Source organism: Cheilinus undulatus, linkage group 8 (assembly GCF_018320785.1).
Source record: "Cheilinus undulatus linkage group 8, ASM1832078v1, whole genome shotgun sequence".
Taxonomy (NCBI): domain Eukaryota; kingdom Metazoa; phylum Chordata; class Actinopteri; order Labriformes; family Labridae; genus Cheilinus; species Cheilinus undulatus.
Genome location: NC_054872.1, coordinates 40,640,977 through 40,653,206, shown reverse-complemented (window position 1 = coordinate 40,653,206; position 12,230 = coordinate 40,640,977). Strand labels below are relative to the sequence as shown.

General features: G+C 39.2%; 1 protein-coding gene across 8 annotated transcripts in view; it reads left to right on the top strand.

The window, feature by feature from the left end:
* The window catches only part of LOC121513011, a 35,849-nt gene that overhangs the window by 16,183 nt on the left and 7,436 nt on the right, over nucleotides 1-12,230 (top strand). For 7 of the 8 annotated variants that reach the window (XM_041792475.1, XM_041792476.1, XM_041792479.1 and 4 more), the window contains 4 exons: nucleotides 110-138; nucleotides 1,617-1,902; nucleotides 3,277-3,320; nucleotides 6,388-6,670. In XM_041792475.1, the coding sequence (XP_041648409.1) occupies nucleotides 110-138; nucleotides 1,617-1,902; nucleotides 3,277-3,320; nucleotides 6,388-6,670 (642 nt within the window). The remainder of the gene's footprint in view (nucleotides 1-109; nucleotides 139-1,616; nucleotides 1,903-3,276; nucleotides 3,321-6,387; nucleotides 6,671-12,230) is intronic. The other variant, XM_041792477.1, reaches the window with a different exon arrangement.

Genomic DNA, 12,230 nt, shown 5'->3' with positions numbered 1-12,230 from the left:
TGCTCCTTCTGAGAACATTAAGTGCTGTTTTGTATTATGAATGATGTCGACTCATTCAAGTGTTAACTGTCAGATCTTGTATCTATCTCTTTAACCGCTTTCTCTCCAGAAGAGCAACACTCTGCGCTGATCCACAAAGTGAGTATCGTTACATATTTCTTTCTCTATTCTAAAATTGCAGCTTGAATATCACCATCATCTTGAAGATTATAGATACAAGTATCACAAAACAAGTAAGATGATTTGTGTTTGGTAGATTATTTCTTTGTTTTAACAATACTTCTTGGCAATAAATTTCATACTGTTGAAAATTCTGGAGGTAGTCTCTGATAAGCCCCACTCTGTGGGAGTGAGCATTGTCATCCTGGAAGATAGAGTTCAGTCCCAGACTGTGGAGATATGGGATTTCCACTGGGTTCAAAATCTCATCTTAATATCTCCCTGCAATAAGATTGCCTCCAATGATGACACATCCATTTTTCAGTGAGGGAGATGCCACCCCACACTGCCTCCACCAAAAGATGTTACTCTATCAGTGCGGCAATCAGAATAGCGTTCTCTGTGTCTTCTCTATGCATTGGCCCTATGATTCAACTGCTGTAGGCATATTTATCGCTGAACGTAACATAACATGTTTAGGTTCCAGTGCATGAGTTCCCAACAGCAGTGCAAATGGGCCTGATGGTGAAGGGCAGTCATGATGAGCCTCCTGACAGCCCAATGAGACCGTTAATTGGCAGTGTGCAGTCTGTTCCGGATTGTCTGTAGAAGACTGCCTACAGTTCCTGTCGGGATAAGGAACCTTGACTTCAAAACAAGGGTTAATGTAAGAGCAATAGGCAGAAAAGATCTGGCACATTTTTCATGGGTGCAGCCCTCATACTCAGCTCTGCTGCTTTGCTCATCCAACAAATGCATGTGGCACCATTTAAAAGGGAAATAAACGGGCTTTCAAATGGTATAAGATTTGTTGCGAAGAAGCATTGTTTCAACCAAGAAGTAATCTACCAAACACAAATGAACATACATTTTGTAGCACATTTATATTGTCCAGTAGTGCTGGGGCAAATGCATAGTTATTGCAGTTGTATATCTTGAAAGACCAGAGATTTAATGGGTACTAACTGATTTAACAGCAGACGAGTGTTTAGTGTACTTTGGTACAGAGAAGGGTTTGGTTTCATTGAAGATGCAAGCTCTAATTTTAGCCAGAGGGGACAGAATTAGTCAGGAGACCCCATTATCAGTATGACATTGCCTTAGCGTCAGCAGCCTCATAGTTATCTAGTCAACTTAAAGATTCTGAATATATAGTGAAATTAAATATAATTTACTTTTCAATATATCTCATTTTCATTGAGTTGAAGCTTCATTCAGGCAATTATTTTGAGCAATAATTTTGTTGAACAGAATCAATACATTTTTTTACAATGTTGATAAGAACAACTCCTTCACATTTATTTTTTGCAAACCTTTACCTTCCAAAATTAATAACATTTTGAAAAGTTGATCCATCAGAAAAGTCTGTCTCCCCACTTAAACCCAGGATGAAGAAAGATTCATTTGAAACTAAGTAAATTAAACAAATTTCCCATCCTTGTTATTTATTATTTCAGGTAGCAACAATGGTAGCTGCTAATCAGCTGCTTTTGAAAATCCTGCATTGTTTGAATGACTTGGAGCTGGAGAAATTCATGGAGTTCCTGCAGTTGATTGTCTCCCAGAAGGACCTTGCAGACATCTCATATATGTGCAGTTACACAGAAGACAAAGCAAAAATGGTAGATTTGATGGTTCGCACCTATGGCAGTCGGTCTGTGGAGCTTACCAGAGATGTTTTAATGAAGATGAAGAGGACTGATCTGATGCAGATGCTGTCAGACACCTGCTCAGTGACCAAAGGTGAGACACAGCAGACCAAAGAATGTAAAATCACATAGTCACAGATGCTATAAATATGTTTTGTTAAACAGTTATTCTTAATAACTATAAAAGAAGTAAATCTGCTTTTAAGGGGACATTTATTTATTTATTTATTTATTTTTTAAGATTTATTTTTGGGCTTTTTCGTGCCTTTATTAGAGAGAGGACAGTGGACAGAGTCGGAAACAGGGAAGAGAGCGGGGAGAGACATGCAGGAAATACTGCCATGGGCCGGATTCAAACCCGGGTTGCCTGCGTACATGATGCGCGCCCTAACCACTCAACTACTGGCGCGCCCCTAAGGGGACATATTTTAACCTTTTAAGGCAAGTTTATATTGATCTCAGAGGTCCCCAAAAAATGCTTGTTAAGTCTACTGAAAAAACACCCCAGTATTGGATTTATGCATGTCTAAAACCCCTCTGTTTCAGCCTTACTCAGGACTAGTTATTTCTGTCCGTGGCTATAAATGTTACGGAGCTGTCTGACTCCGCCCCCTGACCATGCCCCTCTAAGGAAATGGATGTGGCTCTCCTGATCCTCCTCTCAGCTGAGAGAAGGATCAGGAGAGGAGGGCAGAACTTTCTTCCAAATGGGGAGGGCCAACCAAACCAGGGGGTGGGGCTAACTCCCCACATGACATCATGAGGGGAAAATCTGAGCACGGCTTGTTTTAGCTCACATTTTCTGAAAGGAGAAAGGGGGGGTGGGGTGGGGGGGGTTTAATGGATTTTTCTGGTACTTGAGGGGATTGAGACCAGGGGCAAACATTTGTTAGAGAAGCCTGAAAAAGTGATTTTTTGTATAATATGTCCCCTTTAATATGTACTCTTTCAGTTCCATTACAATCAGGAGTGCACAGTAATAGCCATAGTCTGTGATGGAGGATAAAAGGCGTTAAAAAATAAAAAACAATCATATCCATCAATGTTACCGGAAAGTAGAAATACACCTCAAATGTGCTCACATGATGAGAGCTATTGAGTAATAAAATAAACTCTAGCCATTCACTACATGTCTGTCCATCTGCATCCATCCATGCATCCATTTTTTTCCTGAAATAGTAACTTACAATATTTTTCATATTTTGTTAAAATAAATGTGCATAATTTTTCGAGCATTGCATTTTCTGTCAGCATTAGCTCATTCTGAAAATAGTAAAAATGATTGAATGTTAATTCTCCTGCAGTTAAAACTTGAACATCTTTGTTTTGGTAATTTGGTAGAAAAATATGTTACTATAATGGCAATCATTATTTCTTTAAAGGGGTTGGATGGATATTTAATTAGACTTTACTCAATGTAAAACAATATAAAAGTCTGCTGAGTTATTTTTAATTCCTTTCTCTGCAGAGAAAGAATCCATGGATGATCTCCAGCCTAAACAGTCCAAGAAAGTGAGTTTTGTTGAAACTCACCCCTGTTGGACATTATGTGACCGCTTGTATTCTTGATGCATATCGCAAGTCTGACTTGGTTATGTCACTGCAGCTTACAGATTGCTTTCTTTCTGCCTGCAACACACTTGTTCAGTTCTACTCTTCTTGTTCCACTACTGTAAAACAAATGAACATTTTAATTCTTATAAACTACTGTCTTCAGAATAACCCAGCTCTGTCTCTGCTCTCTTGCTTGTCCGCTCTGAAGCATGTAGCTTAAAGCATCACTAATTGTGGATCAGTTTTAATGTCAATGTTCAGGAAGGGCCTGTCTGGTGGTGCTTGTTGCTGGTTTTCTTTTCTTTTTTTTGTGATCATTTTTTAAATTTCCTTTTTGACAATTTAACAAGAGAGTACAAACAGTAAATATCACAGAGTCTGGGGGGAATAAATGTCTATATACCCACATACATATGCATAAGTCCACTTCTAAATCCTTTTAGGTGCCAGTACATAAATACATCACACAAGCATGTGTTGTATGTAGCCCCTTACCCATATGTATACATGTTAAATCCTACATGTATGTGGAAAATAAACAAACAAAAAGAACAACAATATCAATGAAGCAGGATAATTAACAACCCCCCCCCACTCCAATCCAGGCCCCTACACAAATAAAAAACCTTTTAGAATACTTATTTATTTAAGCACTTTTTGAGTTCATTTATTACCATAGACCATATCTCAATGACAGATTCTTTCACTCCATGAATGCGGGCAATGATATCTCTAAACAAGCTGTGTCTAAATAAATAAGAAGCCAAGCCCGAACAGAAAGAGAGTGAGCGAGTTTCAGGCATGTAGCCACCAACTTTTTTGCTGCCGTAAGCCTGGCCAGTAATCCCTGTTTTTTGTAAACCGTAATACCAGCCAGTGGGAGGTCATTTAATATCAGAGCTGCAGGTGAACAAGGCAGTGCCGAACCAAATATTGTGGAGAGGCTAGACGCAACCGACTTCCAGAACACTGCCGCAGGGGGACATTCCCAAAGGGCAAATACAGTTTTTCTGCCTTACTCCACACTGACATTAAATACAAAATTATAGGGCCAAACTCACAACGGCATTTATTGATAGGAATGCCTGAAAACAAAAATCCCACCAGGGAATGATGGCCAGTAAGTGTCTCCTCCAATAAATGCCACGACACCTGAGCATCTGGCTGGAACCAGGTTAGTAAGGGTTTAAGAGTAAATACCCAGTTATAGTATTCAAAATTGGGGAGAGTCAGGCCACCAGCCTGTCTCTGATGTTGCATTGTGGAAAGCTTGATATGGGGATGCTTGTGATTCCATATAAACTTTGTTATGGCTGACTGTAATTTGCACCAGTACTGTAGCAGAGCAGGGAGAGGTAGCATCAGGCTGTTGTTTCTGGTTTTCTGAATGTATGCCCAATCCATCCCCATCTTCTGCTCCTGATCTAATTTTGTACTAGTTGGTGGATCTTCTACCAGAGATTGATTTTGTCTATGATACTTCCAAAGTAGATAAAAGACTCGACCTCTCCCAGTGGGCTCCTCTACAGTGTGACTGGGTATGTGCTGGTGCTGTGCACTTTCAGGATCTTTCTCTTTCCCTTATGGATGGTGAGACCTTTTTGTGAGGAGGTGTTAACTAGTATTGTTGTCGTATCTTGCATTTGCTGACAGCTGTGGGAGAGTAACGCCAGGTCATCTGCAAAGTCCAGGTGGTCCAGAGTATCCATTGAACTCTGTTTCTACTCTGCTCTGTGGTCATCTTTTTAATCCAGTCAATGGCTTGTAAGAAGAGAAATGGAAACAGCAGGCATCTTTACCTGACGTCGGTCTTCACCTGGAACTGTTTATGATGGATGACTCTCCAGCTCATTCCACTGTAGCTGTTTGTGACTATGTTGACCAGCCTGGTCAGCACTACACAGTCTCTTTGTCCATACAGTTGAGTGCTTTCTCATAGTCGACAAAGTAGACATAGAGTGAGAAATTCCATTCCAGAGATTGCTCTAAAATGGTATGTAACTGTTCTTCCTGAATCTTGCTTGCTGGTCTCTGAGCTGGGGGTCCATGGCGTCCATCATTCCTTCCAAGATTACTGTTAACCACATTCCCTGGCATGGATAACAAGGTGATTCCTTTATAGTCTGAACATTTGCTGAGGGCACCTTCCCTGGGGAGTTTGATGAGACAGCTCTCTTTCCAGTCTAATATTGCTTCTTCTTCCTGCCAGATGTTTCCAAACAGTGGGTCCAGCATCCTCACGGTTGTGTTGACATCTGCTTTTGGGGCTCCTGCTAAGATGTTGTCTGAGCTTGCCGCCTTCCTGTGCTGCCTTCCCTGCTTGGTCTTTCACAACTGATGGGGAGGTCATTGGGGTGGGCTGAATGTCTGGAGGGTTTGCTGGGCTTGGTCTATTCAGTAATTCTTCAGAGTGTTCTGCCCAATCTATTGAGCTGGTCTACCTTTGCCATGGTAGTCTTCCCTTCATAGTACATGCCAGCTTCTTGATGGTGCCATGCAGCTGCTTCATGTTGCATTCTCCAGAAAATAAATACATAGATAAATGTGTAATTAGATGTCTGACCTCACACCTCAAGTGCATGAAGCATCTGCAGTTATTTCTTGTCCTTAGTTTAAAATCAAAATAGCTCTGGTTGCTGCCAAACTGGAAATTCCTTTGATTAAAAACCAAAATAATTTGAAATTTTAATTAGATATATGACTACTAGTCTGTATGGTATTTTGATCTTATTTAACTTTTTACGCAAAGTCAAAGACAAACAAATGCCACCGTCCTTTTTATAGCATTGTAGTATTTATAACAACTTCCCTAAGATTGGCCTCAGAGATTTCTTTGAAAAACTTAAACAGATACAGGAATATGTTGTGTTTGGTCAGCTAATAGTAATCAGTGTTATGAGACTAAAGCATAATAGGGTAATGTAGGTCATTTTTTGCTTTAGAAATCAATCTAAAAGTGTTTAGGTAGAGGAATTATTTATAATGTTATATGCTAAATGTAACCTTTGATCTTCACTATTTTTAGGAACCTACCAAATCTGCAACAAAACAGGTTCTCCTGAAGACACTGGAGGATTTGAGTTACAGCAAACTTGAGAAATTCAAGTGGATGCTACAGGTTGCATACTTCCACAAGAGCCTTCCACAAATCCCCTGGAGCCAAATGAAGCACGCCAAAAAGCCACATGTCCTGGTGGATCTCTTGGTGAGGAAACAGCAGTCAGTGGAAGTGGCCAAAGAAGTTTTAAAGGACATTCAAAGGAGTGATCTGGTTGAGAGGCTTTCAGGGTCCAGCTCAAAACACAAAGGTAAGATCGAGACGGTACATTCAAATGTTTCCAATTATAGCGACCGAATGTCACTTTTTCACCTCAAAACAGTAGTTTCGAAATCAGGCTAGTAGCACAACTTTCCACAGAGTGCCCTGGCCACCTGCTTTCAGTACCATGTAACTTTTGGCAGCAGGCCGCAATTATCTTTTGAGAAGTGAATACAACTTTGAGGCATTAGTTTATACGCCAGTCTTCAGCTTAAAAAGGCAACTTAGTTCATCGAACTGTTTAATACATCCGCTTGGGCTAAGAGACAGTGCCAAGAAACAAAAAAGATAGTGATTGAGCGAGAGGCTGGACTAAAACCAGCAATCCATCATTCCTGCAGATAATATTCATAAAGCATTGTGATGCAACATCCATCCGCATTATTATCTGTGTCATTGTTGTCTCATGTTTAGCAGATTTACCAGGTGCACATGGTCAGTCAACCCAAGTTATTTTTAAGATTTGCATATGAATAAGTAGATGAATAAATAAATCTTATGACAGAAAATTGTTTCTTTCCTCACTAACTTTTAATTAGCTTTATGGGTTTGAAACCATACGAACCTATGTAAACTAGCATGTTCAAAATGACCCTCTCTAATCTATCCTTACAGCCCTGACCTTAGACGTAATGCTAACAGCTGAATGCACATACACTAGGGCCGAAAAGGTTACTTATCTTCTGTTTAGATACATGAATGAAAAGGAACTTTTTGTAGATCAAAATTATTGCACAAACTTCACCATTTAAAGAAGGACTTGCTCCCGATTTAAAAAGACATTAAAAAAAAGTTAAAGGGAAAGGTTTGGTCAAACAAGGTGCAGATGACTTTTGACTTGTCTACCCAGCTGTCTGTGAGTTTTTTTTTTTAAGTAAGGTAAGACATTTAGGAGCAGTAGTGGACTTTTTTACATCAGTATGCAGAGATCAAAACGTCACAAGATGTCTAGTTGAGGTGAAAATGATCTTGCAAGATCAATATTTCCCAGACACCAGAAGCAGCAGCTCTCCTGACAGAAAACAAAAAAACAAACAAACTGGAAGTTATAAAAGATCAAAAAGATGCCCTGGACACTTTAAAATTGTCGGTTTGCCAGCTAATGAAGTAATGGAGCTGATCTGTGACCCATTCAGTCACCACTCCATCCCCCAGCCCCTCCTCCACATGAGCTACTTGGGGCGGCACATGATGGGCAAATGCATAACATGTTCATCATAAAGGTGTGAAATGTTTAAAGGCTGCTGCTGGAAACCTGTGCAGGCAAGTTCTTGTTTGCACGCAGACTCACTCATAGTGTGCGTGACAAGCCTTGGTTCCCCGATGAACTCTCTGATCTCGTTCACAAACGAAATGCTACATGGGCAGCTGCAAGAAAATCTAAATCTGAGTCAGACTGAACATGTTTTAGACAAGAAATAAATGTACCCTTTTTATCAGTAAAGCCAAATCTGAGTTTTATGTAAATCAGATGACTGAAAATGCATCTGATCCTTATAAGTTTTGGAGAACGATAAAGGGATTGTCCTCTGCCACTGGACAAAATTTCGTCCTGCCACAGATGATAAAGCTTGGCAATGAGACCATAACGGACTAAAAGATAATTCTAAATGTGTTAAATTAACATTTTGTGTCCTCTGGTCTGCTTTTTGAAAGCCAAAAACACCTGGATCTCCCTGAAACTTCTTAAAATTATGGAGATGAGCCTCTTAATTTAAATTTGAATTAATCCCTTTTAATGTCAATGAAGTTTATGTTGAATTAAAAATGTTAGATGTTAAGAAATCAGCTGGCCCTGATGGCCTAGACCCATACTTTTTAAAAATTACTGCTGAAATAGTTGCTGAGCCTTTGCCTTATATTTTCAACCTGACATTGGAAAGTGGTACAATACCAGGGATTTGGAAAGCTGCTTTTGTCACCCCAGCTTTGAAAGCTGGTGATCCCTCTTGCCCAAATAACTATAGACCAATTTCTAAACTCTTAGTTTTGGCAAAAGTGCTGGAAGGGTTGATCTATAACCAGTTGAAAGGATTTTTGTTAAAAATAGCATTTTAAACGAGCTGCAGTCTGGATTCAGAAAGAAACACAGTACAGTCACTGCTGCCGCAAAGGTTGTAAATGATATTATAATTGCCATTGACTCTAAATAACTTTGTGTTGTACTTTTTCTAGATTTATTGAAGGCCTTCGATACCGTTAACCACTCTGTCCTATTACAGAAGCTGGCTGATATCGGGTTTTCCCCAGCAGCACTTAAATGGTTTGCAAATTATTTAAGTGGCAGAAGGCAAAGTGTTGAAGTTGATGGTCTGTTATCTAGCCTTTAAAATGTTCAAAATGGTGTCCCACATGGGTCCATATTGGGCTGGATTTTATTTATTATTTATATAAACAAGTTGTGTGCGAATGTTACTGAGGCTCAATTTAATTTCTGCGCGCACTGATACGGTGATGTATGCATTGTTGTCTTCCTTAGAAAGCGCGACAAACAAACTACAGGTGGCCTTTAATGTTGTTCGGAGAAACCTGTGTGACTTAAGACTTGTACTTAATGCCAGCAAGACCAAAATGATGTGCTTCTCAAGGTCTAGGGCACAAGTTCAAGGCAGTGCTCAGATTTTTTACCTTAAACAATGAGGCAATCGAATATGTTCAAACGTATAAGTACCTTGGCTTTTTGTTAGAAGAAAATCTGTCTTTTAACCATGAAATTGATTGTCTTGCAAAGAAACTGAGGTATCTTCTATCGAAACAAACGCTGTTTTTCTTTTGTTGCAAGAAAGAAACTCATTCAAGCAACATTTTTGTCTGTAATGGCTGACATGTCAAAATAAGTGTTACAGGTTCAACACAGTAAGAATAACACAGAAATGACCCACTTCCTGTCCAATGGCAAAGGATCAAAATAGCCAACATGGCCACTGGTGTGTCTGTTAATTAAACATGTCAATGTAGGGACAGATATTGAGGACTTCAGGTCAAAATCAGAGCCTGATAGGTTCAACACACTAAGACAAATTCAAAAATGACCCATTTGCATCACTTTCTGTTGGCAGTAGGGGGCACCATGATGAGCTGTTTTCATGTGGGCGTATTCAGTGTGATACTGATGTGTTGCCATAACATGTTGAAGACCATAGAATGATCTCCCCAAAGTTACAGTAGTTTTCAGTGAATAATTGTCCAAAAAGAGGCCTTATTTTGAAATTGGGGCAGAGCTAGTGGACTTCCTGTTGGGATTTTGGCATGGGTCCAAGAGTCTTTTTTGTAGGTGTGGTCATGGTGCATGTCATGCACGAAGATCATCTGCCTTAGTTCTATGGTATTCGGGGGCTGAATTTTGAAAGTGAGAAAAATGGAAAAAGTGATAAAAATCAATTTTGTTTTGTCAGAAGGGGGCGGAGTTATTGATTTCTGATATTGGTGCATGATTTGATACAGGATCCATGTGTGATCATCTGTGAGAAGTTTGGTGATGGTTGGTGTAAGTACTGAAAATTTATGGACAATTATTGTTGTTTTTACACCATTTCTTTGGAGAAAAATGGTGAAAAAAGTGGTCATCAAAGTTTGGGGCCATACAGCAGCCCCGCCCACTGGTGAAAACTCAAGCCTTTGATAACTTTTGGTCTCCTAGTTTGAGGAGAAACCACTCTGGAGCCAATGGGATAAGTGCCTTCGGACTAGTTCGTTCAAATGCAAGGACTGTAAATTGATCGAAAAACAGCCAAATTTGGACACTTTTCCTTGATGATGTCACTTCCTGTGCATTTTAGAGGATGGTCCCATGAGGATTTTTTGTCCATCTGGTCATGATACACAATTGTACCGATTTTCATGCATGTCACCCAAACTTGTGGGCGGGGCTCCTGAATACCAGGTTTTGGGGCCCCTGAAGGGCCATTTTTTGAGTGAGATGAATGCAACCACCAGAATATGAAATTTTTCACCAGGATCTAACAAGCCACCAAATTTGGTGAGTTTTGCAGCATGTTAAGGCCACCAAGAATGCAAAAGTTGTGAGAGAAAAATAACAAATAATTCCTTGCATTTCAATAGGGCTCTCACACTGGTCAGTGCTCAGGCCCTAAATATTATTGGTAGACATCCCAAGACCTTTTTTTTGTCACTTATGCATTGTCATGAAAATCAAGGTCAGCGAAGTGACCATATATGGTTCCTTGTCCGTATATTATTTTTAAAAAATCCACAAAGTGTATGTGTATGAATAGTTAATATTGGAACACAAATAGAGTCTAATGAGTATTTACTTGCACATTTAAAAGTTATTTGAATACAAAATATTCATTTCATTAGACATGTTGAGGTTGCCTTTACATTTTGACCTCTTTCAGAAGACAGACCTGACTGGCTTCAGACTACTTGTCAAGTTCTCTAGTTGATCAGGAAGTGTTGCCTGAACTTGAAAGGGCTGAGGTAACACCAGAGGACGCAGGACAGCTCAATTCTTGAAGTTTTCTTTTGATTTATTTTCTTCAAATGAATAGGTTGAAAACCTGAACAAATAACAATAGACAAATCATCATAATCCATGAAAGAAACCAAACATAATGAAACACTCAACCTATTTAAAAAAACAGATTTTTTTAATGTCTATTTCCTGACCAAATCATAATTATCTGTTGAACCAAAACTGCTTTACTCTGCCCAACCAAATAGCGTTTAACCTACTACAAACTTATCTACATCTAGGCAGTTCCATCATATCAGTTTAGATTTACTTCGTTTAAATAAACAATAAACTGACTGGGGGCGTCTCAAATGTCTCCTCTGATCTCCTGATCTGCTCCTGCTCCTGCTTCTGCTGCGTCTGCTCAGCAGCTCCTACCTAGTAATATAGTTAAACAGCACAAACAACTAGGAGACCCACCCACCATATCCAAACAGAATAAACGAATAAATAAACAACTAAACAGTACAATGTCCATTCTTTCTCTGCCTTGGCTTGACACTACTGTATATGTAATGGTGGTACCACTGGTTTTCATCTATAATAAATCACAGGTATTCAATTACTAAGTGAATTTTAGCTGTGATGAGACTTTAAATGAAAATAAAAACTGATTTATGTCATTTAAGTTTAATCAAACTGCTATGCTATTATAAAACTGGCTAAAGTCACATACATTTCACCGTTTATACAACTTATTTTTTACTTTATAATTCTACCAGAAAACATAAAACCAACACAAACATACTGTTTTACAACCCTTTATGTTCATCAGCTTATCAAGGTTAGTTCGGATTTCAGGGCCATTTGTTTGGGACAAAAGAGACTAAAACTACATTTTCCAAGTTTTTGGAGACTGGCCCACTGCTGATTGGTCAGATTGGTGATGTCATTTTTTTGTGAAGTTGACTGACTCTGCTGATTGGCTGAGAAAAATCATTCTAGTTCTACCACAGAACTAGAGCCATGATGGAAGTCGACTGAAGTGACCATATATGGTTCCTTGCCCCATAAAGGATTAATATGTGAATGGAAATGTAAAATTAAAAAGAATATTTTTTTGTGTCTTCTAAAG